Source organism: Giraffa tippelskirchi, chromosome 10, assembly GCF_054371585.1.
Source record: "Giraffa tippelskirchi isolate mGirTip1 chromosome 10, T2T-mGirTip1v1.2.pri, whole genome shotgun sequence".
Taxonomy (NCBI): domain Eukaryota; kingdom Metazoa; phylum Chordata; class Mammalia; order Artiodactyla; family Giraffidae; genus Giraffa; species Giraffa tippelskirchi.
Window position 1 is genome coordinate 28,971,264 of NC_137284.1, and position 20,280 is coordinate 28,991,543.

Sequence of the window (20,280 nt, forward strand, 5' to 3'; positions counted from 1 at the left end):
TCCCACCAAAAGAACAGAAAACAACGACTGTTGGCAAAGATGTAGAGAAATTAGAAGACTTCTACACTCTAAGTAGGAACATATGATGATGCAACCACTGTGGAAAACTCTAGGATAGTCCTTCAAAAAATTAAAAAGAGAATTATTATTGTAACCCTTTCTGGATATATACCCCAAATAAATGAAAGCAGTCTCAAAGAGATATTTATACACCCATGTTCAAAGCAGCATTATTAACTATAACTAAACTGTAAAACTAACCCATGTCAAAACTGATGAAAGCAAAATGCAAGTATATACATACAGCAGAATATTATTCATCCTTTTAGGATGGAAATTTTGAAATAAAATATGAATGAACTTGAGGACTACTAGACTAACTGACAGACATGTCAGTCACAAAAAAATCAAATACTATATGAATTATATATTTATATGAGGTACCTAAAATATAGACAAAATCAGGGAGACAGAAAAGTACAATGGGGTTTCTAGGGGCCAGGGGGTGGGGAAGGAGGGAATGGGGCATCATTGTTTAATGAGTCTAAAGCTTTTACAAGATGAAAAGAAGTCACAGAGATAGTTGGCTGAAGTTTCCACAACATTAAAAATATGTAAAATACCACTGATACATACATCTTAGAATAGTAAGCATAGTAAATTTGTTTTATATTTTACTTCAAAAAAATTTTAATTGAAAAAATGAGGCCAACACAAAATATTTACTAGGCAAAGCAACCTCAATGACCTAATTGTCTTCTTGGTGAGTAAGTATATTTCAAAGTAGAGAAATGAAGAATTAAATATATGTATGTTCAAAAAATCATGCATACATTATTAATATTTGTACTTGAATCTTTGGGTGTTTGGCATTTTAAGCAAATTTTAAGTAAAATTATCTTTAAGGTAATTTGGAAAGGTTACCTTTGTAAATCCAATTTAAAATATGAAATTGAGTAACTGATCTAGATTTGTGATTATAAGTTCACATCTCATTTATAAAAGGATTTGAAATATATCAAACAATGTATATAGTTATACATTTAATGTGTTAGATTTGCAAGAATTACTCAAGTATTCTGAAAAGACCGAAACTGCAGTACCTAAAAAAGAAAACACATTAAATGCATAATTGCAGTTTAAAACATCTAAAGCATGTAACTAAAATGCCTAAGTATTATTCAAAGGCCCTGGAAATGTTATTTAAAATGTTAAGATTCATAAAAGGAATAAGGTTCTTTGTAAACATGCCATGTCTCCTTCACTGGCTGGGAACAGCTCTTGGGCAGAACTCCATCTCACTCATCTTCCTCTCCCTAGCACTCAGAAGAAGGATATAGTAGGTGCCCAGGGAATGTTAATTAAATAAATTGCTAAGATAGGGCATGGGGACAAGTTGTAAGCATGTTGGCAGGGGACACAAATTTGAGCTATTTGTGGAGACTATATAGAGTGTGTGATTTATGAGCCTGTGACTGAGAATGTAGGGGTGCAGATATGTGGTTTGTAAAGGAAAAGTGATTCATGTATGTGTGTTATCTGCAGATGTACCAAGTGAATAAGGGAGAAACTTCCCAGGGCTTGCCCTCTCTAGAGCTTGGGCCAGCCTGGAGTCATCCATTGGTCTTTTCTCCTCCCACCCTGGTCCCTTCTTTCCTACCTTATATGTACATCACTCTCCAGTCCATAGGCCCCATGTTCAACAGCTTTCTCAAAGGACATTATGGTATTCTCAGGCCCCAGCTGTGGAAGAAAAGGACATCAGGCTTTTAATCTCATAGTCTTTTCTACTGACATCCCTTTTAGGGTAGTAAGGGGGCACAGTAAGAAAGGACTTTAGAAAGCAAAATTTGGTTCCCTTGGCTCTTTGTTCAAAGAACCTGCCTACATTCTCATCTGCCAAATCTGATTCGGGGACTCTGCTCATCTGAGGCAATGTCACTGGACACAATAGAGAAATGGACTGAGAATTAGGTGAGTTCAAGTCCAACCTCTACAATTACTTACTTATTCTTGTCATCTCAAGTCAACCCCTCTACTTCTCCAGGGGGTTCCGAGGATCTGATGGGCCCTCTACACCCATGCACACCTGTACTCACCATATTCATCATGCTCAGACCTACCATGGGTGCACCTCTATGTCCAAAGAAGTTTGGCTTGGGTGCCAATTTATCCTTCTCCTGAACGCAGGGAGAAAAATTCCCCAATGGAAGAAAATAGAGACACAAAAGGATAAGAAAAAAGGGCAATCCAATAGCCACTTGTAGAGCTGAAAAAGTAGAAGGAGGAGGAAGTAAGGGGGAAAAAAAGGCAAACACGAATGGAGAACCATCCCAAGCAACTAACTGTCCCCAAGCAACAACCAATAAATACTCAGTCCATGGGTTCACTAACTCTGTACACTCACTGATTTACTCTATATTTCTTTCACATCCTTATGTTCTCTCAGTGATTTGAAAGCACATGAATATCCAAATATAAGCATTATTATTAAGTCACTACTGTTACAAATGTAAATTTACAAAGGAATGAATTGTACAAGAAGTGGGAAGCAAAGGAAAAAGAGGGACTGTTAAGGAATATCTTCTCAGAAAGAGGAGTTTAGTTGGTTCTGAGAAAGCCCTGAAGCCCTTTAAAAATAAGCTTTGTTAGTCACTGAGTCATGTCTGAGTCTTTGTGACCCATGGACTGTAGCATACTGGGCTCCTCCATCCATGGGTTTCCCAGACAAGAAGACTGGAGCAGACTGCCATTTCCTTCTCCAGGGGCTCTTCCCAACCCAGGGATCAAACTGCCATCTTCTGCATTGGCGGGTGGATTCTTTATCACTGAACGACCAGCGATAAGCTTTAAATGCCTCTATATTTCAGGCAGTAAGGTAGAGTTGAAGGGATAATGCTGATATGCGTTTGGTCGCTCAGCTGTGTCCAACTCTTTGTGACCCTTTGGACTAGCCTGCCAGGCTTCTCTGTCCATGGGATTTTTCAGGCAAGAATACTGGAGTGGGTTGCCATTTTCATACTTTCAGGGATCTTGCTGACCCAGGGATTGAACCTGCATCTCCCGCATGGCAGGCAGATTCTTTACCTACTGAGCCACTGGGGAAGCCTAGAAGGGATAGTAGTGGACAGAAATGTGAATTCAAAGCCAGATGCTATCACTTCCTAATTGTGTGACTCACATGTTGCTTAACCTCTCTGGGTCTTCATTATCTTCATCCTGAAAAATGAAGCTATCTTGCTACTAACATCTACTTCATAGAACTGATGACAGTTGACACCACAGGTACTCAGTAAATAGTATTTTGCTCCCTCTCTCTCTCTCTCTCGCACACACACAGAGCCTGACCATAATACCTATTTATCATTGGCCATTTCCTACTTACTATTTTAGACCGCTGAAAATTTTACCCATTTGTAAGCTTTAAAATTACCACCTATGTCACTTTTGAATATAGATCTTCAGCTCTAACCTCTCAACTTTGTGAGCACATTACACCTCTTGTTTCTTTTTCTCTCATTCCATGTCATCTGGTATCCTCTGATTCTAGCTAAAATTTAGGAAAAGAAAAGAGTTAATTATTGTTTCTTCTAAGATCTTGCCCCCAGAAACATTTCCTAAAATTCACCCTCCACCTACATATATACACGTATACAAACACACAAGGGCAACACTGCAATCCTAGTCTTCTCTTGCCTGTATCTTTACAGGATGCAGGATGCAAGCAAGATGCAAGCACTCCTTGTTTAACCAGTAATCAAAAAGACACAGACAGAAGGTCCTCCTGGTTTCTCAGTAAGGGTGTTGAGAGATAACTCCATTCTCAAAACAGTTTCATGTACACCTCTGATTCTTATTTGTTTCCATGATATTAGGGCAAAGAATGGAGAGGAAACCAGTAGCAGAGGCACACATTTCTGCCTCTGGGAAAGTTCCCAGATGTGACAGGGACTCACACGCTTCTACTCTGAGTTACTAAGATGTGCCCATGGATATCTATCTGTACCTGGTTCATTAGTTGAAACTAGTAATATTTAAATACAAACTTAAAGAACTGGGATTTATACCATCATTCTGGTCCAATAAAATTGCCTCTTCTCTCTCTAACCCCAATCCATTTCAAGACAGTCAATGTGTAACAAAAGAGAGAAAATTCTTATTTTTCTAGAAGGAGAATCCCTCGTTACAATAAGATTGGTTTGATCAGGGAAATGCTATGATAGGTCACGTGGGGTTGTAAGTCTGACTATAAGGAGCATGACTGAGTAATAAGCTGAATGAATTTCAAAGAGGTATACTGGTGGCTATCTATCCAGCTTGTTTTACTGAGTAAGGTACAGAAGTTAAAGGTAGAACTGAAAGGATCAGGCAAGGTTGCACCCACAGAACATACCTTCTCCTTCCAAATGGATCAAGTAGAAAGCCAAAGGCCATGAAAGAATAACCATCATAGCTATGCTGCTCAGGTGTATGTAGGGAGCAAAGACCTGGGAGAAAGCCAAAAGTCAAGCTGAATACATTTGGACAGACAGGGCTACAACTAAGAATGGTGCTTACCTGCAGTGACAGCCCAACAGTGAGCCATCTGTCTTTCCAGTAAGTGAATAAAATCCAGGAAAAAAATGAGCATATCACAATCACTAGCAGGATCAGGATCTGGGGAAACAAAAAGAATTTCCTGACTTCCAAGCACTAATCTTGGATGAAAACCATCCTTAGGAAATGTATGTGGTCCCTATAGTGTCTGGGTCCTGATTTCCTCATCCTTTTAACCTAACCAACCTGCAAATGCCCAATATTAGATGAATTCAATAATTTGCCTTCTTTGCTTCCTGGAAAAAAAAATTACACAGCTATGTATATGGCCTGATATCTTTACTAATTTATCATCTCCATCTCAGCTGAGCCACCAATACTGCCTGGCATGTCTCACTCAGTTTCAATAATAGCTATCATAAATATTCACTACTTTTTTACATGACTCAATATGGTAACAAGTAAAAAATATTTTGTAAGTAAGTACCTTTTCAGTGCATGTTTTCCCCAGCAGACTGTTAAGTTTCAAGAGGTCAAGGACAATATTTGTTTATAATTATATCTTCACTACCTTGCAGAATATGTCTGATTCATATAAAATACCCAATAAATATTTGTTGAACAGATGAAAAATATCTGCTGGCCAGAACACTAATTATTTCATTGAGAAAGAACACTGAGACCAAAAAGATACAACTTTAAATTTTTCTCCTTCAAATGTAGTTTTTCTGCTTCTGTGTTGCCCGTAAAGAGTACTTGATTCCCACTCTTTCATAATCTCTATAAAAAAGCAATTGAATCCATAATTAAACCTTCTCACAAAATAATTCCAGGTCATACTGCCTTCAATGGTTAATTTTCCAAACATTTAAGAAAGAAATATTTCCACTTTGACAAGCTCTCCTAGAGAATAAAAAAGAAGGAATGCTCTCTAACTTGTCTTATGAAGCCAACAAAACATTGATACTCAAACTCTATAAGGACATTACAAGAGAGACAAATTATAGTCCAATTTCTCCTATATACAGATGCAGAAATCTTAACTTATTAGCAAACCAAATGCATTACAACACAAGGGTTTAATTGCCAAATAAGATTCACATGAATCTTCTGTGATTCTGTGAGCACACCCAACACCAAACTTCACTAATGATTGAAACGATACAGTCAATTAAAGATAAAAATTTTTTCTAGTGGAAAAATCTGATTCTATCAAATGCAGCTATTCATAAAAATGTCTTTCCTGTATTAGGACACATGCTGATTCTGGACTTAAAATATGAGGTGTGTTTTTTGTAGCAATATTTTTTGGAATCCATTTTCTTGAATAATGAAAATAAAAGCAAAACTAAACAAATGAGACCTAGTTAAACTTAAACGTCTTTGCAAAGCAAAGGAAACCATGAACAAAATGAAAAGACAACCCACAGAAGACAATAAAAAATTTGCAAATGATACAACTATTAAAAAAAGCAAACAACCCAATCAAAAATGTGCAGAAGACCTAAATAGACCTTTTGCCAAAGAAAACATATAGATAGCAAACAAGGAAATGAAAAGATGCTCAACATCTCCAATTATTGGAGAAAGGCAAATCAAAACTACAATGAGGTATCAACTCACACCAGTCAGAATGGCTGTCAAAAAAAGTCTACAAATAATAATTGCTGGAGAGGTGTGGAGAAAAAGGAACCCTGCTAAACTGTTGGTAGGAATGTAAACTGGTGCAGCCAACGGAAAACGGTTGGAGGTTCCTTACAAAACTAAAAGTAGAGCTAACATATGATCCGGCAACACAACTCCTGGGCATATATCTAGAGAAAAACATGGTCTAAAATGATACATACACCTCAATGTTCAATGCAGCACTATTTACAAAGGCCAACTAATGAAAGCAACATGCATGTCCATCAACAGATGAAGGCACAAAGAAAACGGGGTACACAGATACAGTGGAATCTTCAGTTCAGTTCAGCTCACTTGCTCAGTCGTGTCCGACTCTTTGCGAACCCATGAATCACAGCACGCCAGGCCTCCCTGTCCATCACCAACTCCTGGAGATTACTCAGACTCACGACCATCAAGTCGATGATGCCATCCAGCCATCTCATCCTCTGTCGTTCCCTTCTTCTCCTGCCCCCAATCCTTCCCAGCATCAGGGTCTTTACCAATGAGTCAACGCTTTGCATCAGGTGGCCAAAGTATGGGAGTTTCAGCTTCAACATCAGTCCTTCCAATGAACACCCAGGACTGATCTCCTTTACGATGGACTGGCTGGATCTCCTTCCAGTCCAAGGGACTCTCAAGAGTCTTCTCGAACACCACACTTCAAAAGCATCAAATCTTCAGCGCTCAGCTTTCTTCACCGTCCAACTCTCACATCCACACATGACCACTGGAAAAACCATAGCCTTGACTAGACGGACCTTTGTTGGCAAAGTAATGTCTCTGCTTTTTAATATGCTATCTAGGTTGCTCATAACTTTCCTTCCAAGAAATAGGCGTCTTTTAATTTCATGGCTGCAGTCACAATCTGCAGTGATTTTGGAGCCCAAAAAAATAAAAACTGACACTGTTTCCACTGTTTCCTCATCAGTTTTCCATGAAGTGATGAGACCAGATGCCATGATCTTAGTTTTCTGAATGTTGAGCTTTAAGCCAACTTTTTCTCTCTCCATTTTCACTTTCATCAAGAAGCTTTTTAGTTCTTCTGCGCTTTCTGCCATAAGGGTGGTGTCATCTGCATATCTGAGGTTATTGATATTTCTCCTGGCAATCTCGATTCCAGCTTGTGCTTCCTCCAGCCCAGCGTTTCTCATGATGTACTCTGCATATAAGTTAAATAAGCAGGGTGACAATATACAGCCTTGACGTACTCCTTTTCCTATTTGGAACCAGTCTGTTGTTCCATGTCCAGTTTGAACTGTTGCTTCCTGACCTGCATACAGCTTTCTCAAGAGGCAGGTCAGGTGATCTGGTATTCCCATCTCTTGAAGAATTTTCCACAGTTTATTGTGATCCACACAGCCAAAACTTTGGCATAGTCAATAAAGCAGAAATAGATGTTTTTCTGGAACTCTCTTGCTTTTTCACTGATGCAGTGGATGTTGGCAATTTGATCTCTGGTTCCTCTGCCTTTTCTAAAACCAGCTTGAACATCTGGAAGTTCACGGTTCACGTATTACTGAAGCCTGGCTTGGAGAATTTTGAGCATTACTTTACTAGTGTGTGAGATGAGTGCCATTGTGCGGTAGTTTGAGCATTCTTTGGCATTGCCTTTCTTTGGGATTGGGATGAAAACTGACTTTTTCCAGTCCTGTGGCCACTGCTGAGTTTTCCAAATTTGCTGGCATATTGAGTGCAGCACTTTCACAGCATCAGCTTTTAGGATTTGAAGTAGCTCAATTGGAATTCCATCATCTCCACTAGCTTTGTTCATAGTGATGCTTTCTAAGGCCCATTTGACTTCACATTCCAGAATGTCTGGCTCTAGGTGAGTGATCACACTATCGTGATTATCTGGGTCGTGAAGATCTTTTTTGTACATTTCTTCTTCTTGCCACCTCTTCTTAATATCTTCTGCTTCTGTTAAGTCCATACCATTTCTGTCCTTTATCATGCCCATCTTTGGATGAAATGTTCCCTTGGTATCTCTAATTTTCTTGAAAAGAGCTCTAGTCTTTCCCATTCTGTTGTCCTCCTCTATTTCTTTGCATCGATTGCTGAGGAAGGCTTTCTTTTCTCTCCTTGCTATTCTTTGGAACTCTGCATTCAAATGGGAATATCTTTCCTTTTCTCCTTGCTTTTTGCTTCTCTTCTTTTCACAGCTATTTGTAAGGCCTCCTCAGACAGCCATTTTGCTTTTTTGCATTTCTTTTCCATGGGGATTGTCTTGATCCGTGTTTCCTGTAAAATGTCATGAACCTCTGTCCATAATTCATCAGGCACTCTGTCTATCAGATCTAGTCCCTTAAATCTATTTCTCACTTTCACTGTATAATCATAAGGTATCCGATTTAGGTCATACCTGAAAGGTCTAGTGGTTTTCCCTACTTTCTTCAATTTAAGTCTGAATTTGGCAATAAGGCATTCATGATCTGAGCCACAGTCAGCTCCCAGTCTTGTTTTTGCTGACTGTATAGAGCTTCTCCATCTTTGGCTGCAAAGAATATCAGCAATCTGATTTCGGTGTTGACCATCTGGTGATGTCCATGTGTAGAGTCTTCTGTTGTGTTCTTGGAAGAGGGTGTTTGCTATGACCAGTGCGATCTCTTGTGAAAACTCTATTAGGCTTTGCCCTGCTTCATTCTGTACTCCAAGGCCAAATTTGCCTGTTCCTCCAGGTGTTTCTTGACTTCCTACTTTTGCATTCAGTCCTCTATAATGAAAAGGACATCTTTTTTGGGTGTTAGTTCTAAAAGGTCTTGTAGGTCTTCATAGAACCGTTCAACTTCAGCTTATTCAGCGTTACTGGTTGGGGCATAGGCTTGGATTACTGTGATATTGAATGGTTTCCCTTGGAAATGAACAGAGATCATTCTGTCATTTTTGAGATTGCACGTACTGTATTTCAGACTCTTTTGTTGACCATGATGGCTACTCCATTTCTTCTAAGGGATTCCTGCCCACAGTAGTAGATATAATGGTCATCTGAGTTAAATTCACCCATTCCTGTCCATTTTAGTTTGCTGATTCCTAGAATGTCGATGTTCACTCTTGCCATCTCCTGTTTGACCACTTCCAATTTGCCTTGATTCATGGACCTAACATTCCAGGTTTCTATGCAATAATACTCTTTACAGCATTGGACCTTGCTTCTAATGAATGAAACAAGACTGTTCTTGTGACTATAAAGGACTGGAAAAATAATGGAGTTTACCTAAGATTTTATGGGAATGAGAAGAACAGAGTCACAGAGTCCATAGTAGGGAGAAAAAATAAAGTTTATGTTCAGTTCCTCCAGTATATCAGTTACCTTTGTTACAAATTTAACGATTTCAATTAAAATGGTGTAAGTAGACATTTTTTAAAAGGGGAACAACAAAACAAAGGGAAGCTCTGTATCTGACACAATGCTAAAGAGGCACATTCAGTCCTGGTCTCAGGACTCCCATGAAGATTCAGATGTCCTACCTTATGACACCAGTGCAGGTACAATTCAATCCCCTCCCAAAGCAACAAAAACCCAAGTACCTGAAAACAGAAAAAAAAAAAAAAAAAAAGATTATTTTGAAATCCCAAGATGCTGCCAAAAACATGTTCCTGAATTCAAAATTCCTTTCACAGTCTGGTATTACATTCACTTCTTGCTACACCAGCAGTTTTCATATGCTGGGAATTTGCCATTCTGTTCCTCTGCTAAAAAGCTCTCCCCCTCTCCATGCCATGGAAGCTTCAAAGAAAGTTCATGTGTCACCTCCTACTTGTACCTTTCACCAGCAACCCCTGGAAGAATTTATTATTATCTTCTCTGGGATTCTGCAAAGTTAGTATACTGATATCTTTATTGAGTTCTTACCAATTTCTTGGTAGGCATTACTCAGTCACTTCTTAGAGAACAGATGTCGGGGCCAGCCTTTCCAAGGGTCATCTAAAAAACCTTTCTTGAGGAACCAGTGCCACTGTTATAACTACTAGCAACTATCATTAACATCGGTATTTAGTCAATAAATCTTAGAATTTGAATCTAAATCTAGCCAGTCACCAAGTCAGTGTGGAGACAGGAATGGAGAAACAGAGTCCTCAGATGCTTAGGATATGAATGAGAGAATGCATGAGACAGATTTTCATCAAAACAATTTCATGAATATAGTTCACTTGTTCTTTATTCAGCCTTATAAAATACCACTTTATTAAATAATATCTTGCTCATTTGGAAGAAAAGAAACTGATGCTCAGAAGGCTGAGGCTCCAAACCACAACTTCCAGGATGATTTTCCTAAATAGAAATCTGATTTATGCTTAATGAACTAGCTCACTTTTCAGGCCTTTCAAAGTCTGTTACAAGCCTATCTAAAATGATGTTACTTCGTTTTCTTCAATATCCCCTGAGTTCAGTTCAGTCGCTCGGTTGTGTCCGGCTCTTTGCGACCCATGGACTGCAGCACACCAGGCCTCCCTGTCCATCACCAGCTTCCACAGTTTACTCAAACTCATGTCCATTGAGTCAGTGATGCCATCCAACCATCTCGTCCTCTGTCGTCCCCTTCTGTTCCCACCTTCAATCTTTCCCAGCATCAGGGTCTTTTCCAATGAGTCAGTTCTTCGCATCAGGTGGCCAAAGTATTGGAGTTTCAGCTTCAGCTTCAGCATCAGTCCTTCCAATGAATATTCAGGACTGATTTTCTTTAGGATTGACTGGTTGCATCTCTCTGTAGTCCAAGAGACTCTCAAGAATCTTCTCCAACACCACAGTTTTGAACTGCTTTTGAAGCATCAATTCTTTGGCGCTCAGCTTTCTTTATAGTCCAACTCTCACATCCATACACGAATACTGGATAAACCATAGCTTTGACCAGACAAACCTTTGTCAGCAAAGTAATTTCTCTGTTTTTTTTTTTTTTCTCATTAAACTTTTTTTAATGGGTCTCAAATTCTGTGACAGATTTTTGGTCAAGTTGTTTTCATTAAAAAGTACTGATTTTAAAAACTAATAACTTAAACTGCCACACACAAAACATATGGTCCACAAAAACATTCTCCTTTCCTTCTGAGGGTTTTATGATGCATTGTTGTCATTAACCAGTCTTTTACTATTAAACTTAAATGACCAATTAAGACAAACAGTTCTGAGACTGTTCTTCCACCACTGATTAAGACTGGGGTGGCAGGTATTGGGGATAATATTCATTTAGCCTTCTGAGCTTTCTGGGCAGACTTGGTGACCTTGCCAGCTCCAGCTGCCTTCTTGTCCACTGCTTTGATGACACCCACAGCGACTGTCTGTCTCATGTCACGCACAGCATAATGGCCCAGGGGAGGATAGTCAGAGAAGCTCTCGACACACATGGGCTTGCCAGGAACCATATCAACGATGGCAGCGTCACCAGATTTCAAGAATTTAGGGCCATCTTCCAGCTTTTTCCCAGAACAACGATCAATCTTCTCCTTCAGCTCAGCAAACTTGCAAGCAATGTGAGCTGTGTGACAATCCAGCACAGGTGCATAACCAGCACTGATTTGGCCTGGATGGTTCAAAATAATCACCTGAGCTATGAAGCCAGCAGCTTCCATGGGTGGATCATTTTTGCTGTCACCAGCCACATTGCCACAACGAACATCTTTGACAGACACGTTCTTGACATTGAAGCCCACATTGTCCCCAGGAAGGGCTTCACTCAATGCTTCATGGTGCATTTCTACAAACTTACTTCAGTTGTTACATTGACTGGAGCAAAGGTGACCACCATGCCAGGTTTGAAAACACTAGTCTCCACACGACCCACAGGAACAGTACCAATACCACCAATTTTATAGACATCCTGGAGAGGCAAACACAAGGGTTTGTCAGTTGGGCGAGTTGGTGGCAGGATGCAATCCAGAGCTTCAAGCAGGGTGGTTCCGCTGGCATTGCCGTCCTTATGGGTGACTTTCCATCCCTTGAACCATGGCATGTTAGCACTTGGCTCCAGCATGTTGTCACCATTCCAGCCAGAAATTGGCACAAATGCTACTGTGCCGGGGTTGTAGCCAATTTTCTTAATGTAGGTGCTGACTTCCTTAACAATTTCCTCGTATCTCTTCTGGGTATAGGGTGGCTCAGTGGAATCCATTTTGTTAACTCCAACAACTAGTTGTTTCACACCCAGAGTGTAAGCTAGAAGGGCACGCTCACGGGTCTGCCCGTTCTTGGAGATACCGGCTGCAAATTCACCAACACCAGCAGCAACAATCAGGACAGCAGAGTCAGCCTGGGATGTCCCTGTAATCATGTTTTTGATGAAGTCTCTGTGTCCTGGGGCATCAATGATGGTAACATAGTACTTGCTTGTCTCAAATTTCCACAGGGAGATATCAATGGTGATACCACGCTCACGTTCAGCTTTCAGTTTGTCCAAGACCCAGGCATATTTGAAGGAGCCCTTTCCCATCTTGGCAGCCTCCTTCTCGAACTTTTCAATTGTTCTCTTGTCAATCCCGCCACATTTGTAGATCAGATGGCCAGTCGTGGTAGACTTCCTTGAGTCTACGTGCCCGATGACAACGATGTTGATGTGGGTCTTCTCCTTTCCCATTTTGGCTTAGGTTTAACGGTGGTTTTCATGACACCTGTATCCTGGCGGCAAACCCATTGCGAAAAAGAATTTCTCTGTTTTTTAATATGCTGTCTAGTTTGGTCACAGCTTTTCTTCCAAGGAACAAGCATCTTTTAATTTCATGGCTGTAGTCACCATCTGCAGCGATTTTGGAGCCTGAGAAAAGAGTCTGTCACTGTTTCCACTGTTTCCCCATCTATTTGCCATGAAGTGATGGGACCAGATGCCATGATCTTAGTTTTCTGAAAGTTGAGCTTTAAACCAACTTTTTCACTCTCCTCTTTCACTTTCATCAAGAGACTCTTTAGTTCTTCTTCGCTTTCTGCCATAGGGTGGTGTCACTTGCGTATCTGAGGTTACTGATATTTCTCCCAGCAATCTTGATTCCAGTTTGTGCTTCATTCAACCCGGCATTTCTCATGACGTACTCTGCATATAAGTTAAATAAGCACAGTAACAATATTCAGCCATGACGTACTCCATTCCCAATTTGGAACCAGTCTGTTGTTCCACGTCCAGTTAAAAGTGTTGCTTCCTGACCTGCATACAGAGTTCTCAGGAAGGCAGGTATGGTTGTCTGGCATTCCCATCTGTAAAAGAATTTTCCATAGTCTGTTGTGATCCACACAGTCAGGGGCTTTGGGGCAGTCAATAAAGTAGAAGTAGATAATTTTCTGGAACTCTCTTGCTTTTTCGATGATCCAACAGATGTTGGCAATTTGATCTCTGCTTCCTCTGCCTTTACTAAATCCAGCTTGAACATCTGGAAGTTCGCAGGTCACACACTGTTGAACCTGGCTTGGAGAATTTTGAGCATTACTTTGCTATCATGTGAGATGAGTGTAATTGTGCAGTAGTTTGAACATTCTTTGGCACTGACTTTCTCTGAGACTAGAATAAAACTGACCTTACCAGTCCCGTGGCCACTGTTGAGTTTTCCAAATTTGCTGGCATATTGAGTGCAGCCTTTTAACAGCTTCATCTTTTAATATTTAAGGACTATTATAACTTTATAGGAGAAGGCAATGGCATCCCACTCCAGTACTCTTGCCTGGAAAATCCCATGGACGGAGGAGCCTGGTGGGCTGCAGTCCATGGGGTCGCTGAGAGTTGGACACGACTGAAGCAACTTAGCAGCAGCAGCATAACTTTATATCTCATATCTGTCACTCTGAAGTGCCCCACGTGAAAACAAAAGCTGCATGTGTCTTGTTGATTTCTGTAACCTCAATACTTATCACTCATATAATGATCAACACTTTCAACATTTTGTTGAAAGAAAAATTAAGGCAAATATTAATTGATTTGGGGGTTGGGTTCTTCTGCATCAGACAGGAAATCAGTGGAGACAAGGAATCATGAAATCAGAGAAAGATATATATGCCCCATGTATAAAAGGGCACTGAAAAACTCCAGTTACCTAAGAATCAGTCTCTCACAAGCTTTCCACTTCTTCAAATTGCTCTATTTTCTGGCCTGAATTTCTCATATTACATGACCCTACTGTGTCAGGAAACAGAGGCAGGGTCTCTATTGCCTAAAGACATTTGCTAAAATGTACTCTGCACCTGGACTAAGTGAAGTCACTCAGTTGTGTCCGACTCTTTGCGACCCCGTGGACTGCAGCCTACCAGGCTCCTCAGTCCATGGAATTCTCCAGGCAAGAGGACTGGAGTGGGTTGCCATTTCCTTCTCCAGGAGATCCTGACCCAGGGATTGAACCCGAGTCTCCCATATTGCAGGCAGACGCTTTACCATCTGAGCCACCAGGTTAGTGCACCTGGACTAAGGGACTAGCGACTGTACATTAGAACAGGTTTGACATGCTAGCTAATTTATAAGACCCAGAAAGACTTACTCTTAGGGGATAGGCTATGGAATGAGTAGTTCAATATGTAAAGGCACTGCCATGTGAAGGTGTGAGCATCTAAAATGATAATACTAAGTGAACCAGGAAATAGGCTATGAAACAGGAGAAGAGAAAAAAGGATGTTCTATCACTCTTTCTAAGGGTCAATGTGGTAAGACACATCCTCTAACAGCACAAGCCTTTTTCCTCCATCTATCCCTCCTGCTTAATATTCAAGTGGCTAATGTAAATGCCAACTCTGCTAAGTGTGATCTGAGGTTCTGAGGGCTCCAAGCACCAACTGAGAACCATGCCACAGACACAGCACCTAGTGAGGCTACTCACGAAAGGAGTGGGAGAAACAGAAAACATTACTCACCAACAGCAATGATGTGTAGGCAGCCAGGATCCCAAGGAAACTCAGTAAGACAATGGACCAGAAGAACCAGAGTCCTGTACCTATAAAAATGACCCTGCAAAAATAAGTTTCAATCCTTAGAATACAGTAAAAAAAAAAAAAAAATTAGTAGCATCTGCATCAAGGATAGGGGCGACAAGACCAACTAGATGAGGTATAAGAAAACAGAGGGAGATAAGAGAAGCAATTTGGGAACAGATGTGTGAAGAGCTTTGGGGATATTTAGCAGAGAAGTTTTAACTTTGTCCTATAGGTAACTGGGTACTTTAAATGGGGCTCCGGATAAGTGGTATAATTTTTAAAAAGTTATTCATAATATGTATTCAAAACACATATTCTCTTTAAAAAACAATATAATACAGAAGTTCTGTAATTCTAAAGGAGAAAAAGTCTACTGCCTTAATAAAACTTAACACTTTCCATTTTGGAAGGTTTCTGGTTCATGTGAATGTACGTTTTCTTATATAACTGCAAGCCACCATGTCAATTTCTCTATTCTGTGTAAGATATTTGACCTCTTTAAAAACTGTCTTGACATGTTCTATTCCTAAAGGAGATTATCAGAGAAAATTGCTAATGATAAGCTAAGAGAAACAGGATTAAACTTGTTCCACGTATTGTATGTCAAAACTGTTTTAGACTACTCATTTCAAGATAACAGAGATTACCTTCTCACTATATAAAACCTGGAGAAATTATATTTTAACAATACAGAACTATAACTCTTTGTCTTCCTGCACTTTGAAGACATTGCATTTTTTACAAACTGAAGGTTTGTGGCAACCATACATCAAGCAAGACTATTGGCATCATTTTTCCAACAGCATTTGCTTACTTCCTATCTCTGTATCACATTTTGGAAATTCTTGCAATATTTCAAAATTTTTCATTTATATTATATTTGTTATAGTGATTTTGTGATCAAGGATCTTTAATGTTACTACCACTACTCGCTGAAGGCAAGTTATTCATAAATAGCTATGGTTAGCTATCTAGCAATAAAATAATTTTTAACTAAGGCATGAACATTTTTTATAAATAATGCTATGGTACACTTACAGACTACAGTATAGTAACAGTATAGTACAAAAAGAACTTTTATGTGCACTGAGAAACCAAAAAATGGTGTGACTTGCTTTATTCCTATATTCACTTTATTGCTGTGGTCTGGAAATGAACCCTCAATATCTCCAAGGTATGCCTGTATAAAATATAGATGTATGAACAAAAACTACATTACAAATAAGTAAGGAAATTCTCTTTGGTGAGGAGTTATCATATACATCAAGAAGAATGTAACACGCAAGCAGCTATCCAAGTGAGAGCTATCTCAGATCAAGACGCTACGAGTACTCTGTAAAAGATGAGCTCATAGACAGCAATCAAAACATGTAAGGAGTGTCAACAAATTCACGCAGTTAAAAGAATAACCTAAACACTAAAAACATAATTAATAGAATGATCAGAAAAGAACCACAAAATAATCAAGATCCTCAGAAAAATAAAGGTCTCACATTCATATAACTAGAATAGATGTTTTAAAACAAGCACATTAATTATCAAAACAATAAAATGGAGATCTTAGAAAACATGCAAGATAACCTATAATGGAAAAGGTCTGAAAAATATATACATATACGTATGCATGTATGTGTGTGCGTATATATATATAGCTGAATCACTTTGCTTACACTTGTAAATTGGCTGTTTTGTTGTTGTTTTAGCTGCTAAGTTGTGTCCAACTCTCCGTGAGCCCTTGGACTGTAGCCCACCAGGTTCCTGTCTATGAGTTTCCCACGCAAGAATACTGGAGTGGGTTGCCATTTCCTTCTCCATGGGATCTTCCTGATCCAAGGATCAAATCCGCATCCCTTGCATTACCAGGTAGATTCTTTACCACTGAGCCATCAGGGAAGCAAATTAGCTATATTTCAATGTTTTTTAAATGAAAGATGGACTTAACAGCTGTTGAGATACAGTCAAAGAATTCATCAAACTGCTTAGCCAAGTAATGATACTGACTTCATTTTCTAAGTGAGGAAGTTAAAGTTTACTATTTAATGGTGCCTCTATCTTTCCTAATCAATTCTTTGGCCACATCTCTTTTCTTTCACTCCATTTGAAACTAAAAGGTCTTCTTTTGTACATTCAACCACATGTAAATATTGATATTGTTATAGTTTAGTTCAGCTCAAAATCTTCTCACCAAATTCAGGTAAAGTTACCACCCACTCACCATGAACTGCAGGAAGAATTTTACACGTTTTTTTTTTCCTCCTTCCATCTTCTACTTCTTCTTGACCTATGGATTTGTACTCACTCTAGGTAGTAGTAGTCAGGTAGCACGGAAGTGAGAAGAATGAAAAGGTGTTTGTTTAGCTGAGTGGAATTGAAAAAAGTGTTTCTTGGCTGTCACATTTTTAAACTTGGAATATACAATTGCTCAAGATTATGCAGTAGACTTCACTCCACATGGATTGTCCACTTTAGGATTCTTCTGACTTACTATTTTCAAGCAGTTTCCTCTGTTCTACGACATTGCTTTACATCTCTCTAGCAGAATAATCACACACCTTTATGGATGAAGTCCTGCTCATCCAATAGAGACAGCCTTTGTCTGGCAGCCCAGTCAACCTTCTCATCTAAATCCAGTCTCTGCACTCATATTTAAAGAAACTTTCTAGGACCCTTTGATTGCTTTCCCAGAGATACAAGGTGCAGATTCCTTGCATGCTCTCCCAGTGTCTACCATATATATTACAATGCTTAGTAGAATCAATTGTCAGCTGACAGCAACTCTGAGGAAAAACAAAAGACACAACAGGTTCTACATGAGGACACACACAAGCCATGGAACTTTTGTCTGTCTACCACCATGTCAAGAGTTGATGTTGTTGTTCAGTCGCTAAGATGTGGCTGATTCTTTGCAACCCCGTGAACTGCAGCATGCCAGGCTTCCCTATCCTTCACTATCTCCCAGAGTTTGCTCAAACTCATGTCCATTGAGACAGCCATACCATCCAAACCTCTCCTCTGTCACCCCTTTCTCCTACTGTCCTCAATCCTTCCCATCATCAAGGTCTTCTCGAATGAGTCAGCTCTTCACATTAGGTGGCCAGAGACTGGAGCTTCAGCTTCAGCATCAGTCCTTCTAATGAATAGTCAGGGCTGATTTCCTTTAGGATTGACTGGTTTGATCTCCAGTTCTCCATGGGACTCTCAAAAGTCTTCTCCAGTGCCACAATCTGAATATCAATTCTTTGGCACTCAGACTTTATTATCCAAATCTCACATCCATACACAACTACTGAAAAAAAAACATAGCTTTGACTGGAAAGACTTTTGTCGGCAAAGTGATGTTTCTGCTTTTTAATATGCTGTCTAGGTTGGTCTCAGCTTTTCTTTCAAAGAGTAAGGGTCTTTTAATTCAGTTGCTACTGTCACCATCTGCAGTGATTCTAGAGCCCAAGAAAATAAAACCTGCCACTGTTTCCACTTTTTCCCATCTATTTGCTGTGAAATGATGGGACCAGATGCTATGATATTAGTTTTTTGAATGTTGAGTCTTAAGCCAGCTTTTTCACTCTCCTCTTTCACCTTCATCAAGAAGCCCTTTAGTTCATCTTCGTTTTCCACCATTAGGGTGGCATCATCTGCATATTTGAGGTTACCCATATTTCTCCCGGCCATCTTGATACCAGCTTGTAAGCCATCCAGCCCAGCATTTCACATGATGTATTCTGCATATGTTAAATAAGCAGGGTAAAAACATACAACCTTGATGTACTCCTTTCCCAATTTTGAACCAGTCCATTGTTCCATGTCCGGTTCTAATTGTTGCTTCTTGACCTGCATACAGGTTTCTCAGGAGGCCAATAAGGTGGTCTGGTATTTCCATCTCTTCAAGAATTTTCCACAGTTTGCTGCAATCTACACAGTCTATGCCCCAACCAGTAACGCCGAAGAAGCTGAAGTTGAACGGTTCTATGAAGACCTACAAGACCTTCTAGAACTAACACCCAAAAAAGATGTCCTTTTCATTATAGGGGATTGGAATGCAAAAGTAGGAAGTCAAGAAACACCTGGCGTAACAGGCAAGTTTGGCCTTGGAGTACAGAATGAAGCAGGGCAAAGCCTAATAGAGTTTTGCCACGAGAACGCACTGGTAATAGCAAACACCCTATTCCAACAACACAAGAGAAGACTCTACACGTGGACATCACCAGATGGTCAACACCGAAATCAGATTGATTATATTCTTTGCAGCCAAAGATGGAGAAGCTCTATACAGTCAGCAAAAACAAGACCAGGAGCAGACTGTGGCTCAGATCATGAACTGCTTATTGCCAAATTCAGACTTAAATTGAAGAAAGTAGGGAAAACCACTAGACCATTCAGGTATGACCTAGATCAAATCCCTTATGAGTATACAGTGGAAGTGACAAATAGATTTAAGGGACTAGACCTGATAGAGTGCCTGATGAACTATGGACAGAGGTTTGTGACATTGTACAGGAGACAGGGATCAAGAAAATCCCCATGGAAAAGAAATGCAAAAAAGCAAAATGGCTGTCTCAGGAGGCCTTACAGATAGCTGGGAAGAGAAGAGAAGCGAAAAGCAAAGGAGAAAAGAAAAGATATTCTCATCTGAATGCAGAGTTCCAAAGAATAGCAAAGAGAGATAAGAAAGCCTTCCTCAGTGATCAGTGCAAACAAATAGAGGAAAACAACAGATTGGGAAAGACTAGAGACATCTTCAAGAAAATTAGAGATACCAAGGAACATTTCATGCAAAGATAGGCTCGATAAAGGACAGCAATGGTATGCACCTAACAGAAGCAGAAGATATTAAGAAGAGGTGGCAAGAATACACAGAAGAACTGTACAAAAAAGATCTTCATGACCCAGATAATCACGATGGTGTGATCACTCACCTAGAGCCAGACATCCTGGAATGTGAGGTCAAGTGGGCCTTAGAAAGCATCACTATGAACAAAGCTAGTGGAGGTGATGGAATTCCAGTTGAGCTATTTCAAATCCTCAAAGGTGATGCTGTGAAAGTGCTGCACTCAATATGCCAGCAAATCTGGAAAACTCAGCAGTGGCCACAGGACTGGAAAAGGTCAGTTTTCGTTCCGATCCCAAAGAAAGGTAATGCCAAAGAATGCTCAAACTACCGCACAATTGCACTCATCTCACATGCTAGTAAAGTAATGCTCAAA

General features: G+C 39.8%; 1 protein-coding gene and 1 pseudogene across 24 annotated transcripts in view; both read right to left on the minus strand.

Annotated features, from left to right (window-relative positions):
- The window catches only part of LOC145524723 (glycerophosphodiester phosphodiesterase domain-containing protein 4-like), a 130,675-nt gene that overhangs the window by 97,724 nt on the left and 12,671 nt on the right, over positions 1-20,280 (minus strand). For 17 of the 23 annotated variants that reach the window (XM_081537495.1, XM_081537484.1, XM_081537497.1 and 14 more), the window contains 7 exons: positions 15,020-15,113; positions 9,670-9,729; positions 4,558-4,656; positions 4,394-4,487; positions 3,473-3,550; positions 2,124-2,269; positions 1,661-1,743 (listed from right to left, as the gene is read on the minus strand). In XM_081537495.1, the coding sequence (XP_081393621.1) occupies positions 1,661-1,743; positions 2,124-2,269; positions 3,473-3,550; positions 4,394-4,487; positions 4,558-4,656; positions 9,670-9,729; positions 15,020-15,113 (654 nt within the window). The remainder of the gene's footprint in view (positions 1-1,660; positions 1,744-2,123; positions 2,270-3,472; positions 3,551-4,393; positions 4,488-4,557; positions 4,657-9,669; positions 9,730-15,019; positions 15,114-20,280) is intronic. The other 6 variants (XM_081537503.1, XM_081537488.1, XM_081537501.1 and 3 more) reach the window with 2 other exon arrangements.
- On the minus strand, positions 11,086-12,834 carry LOC145524727 (elongation factor 1-alpha 1 pseudogene; annotated as a pseudogene). Its single transcript, XR_014067790.1, has one exon. The product of XR_014067790.1 is annotated as an elongation factor 1-alpha 1 pseudogene (transcript).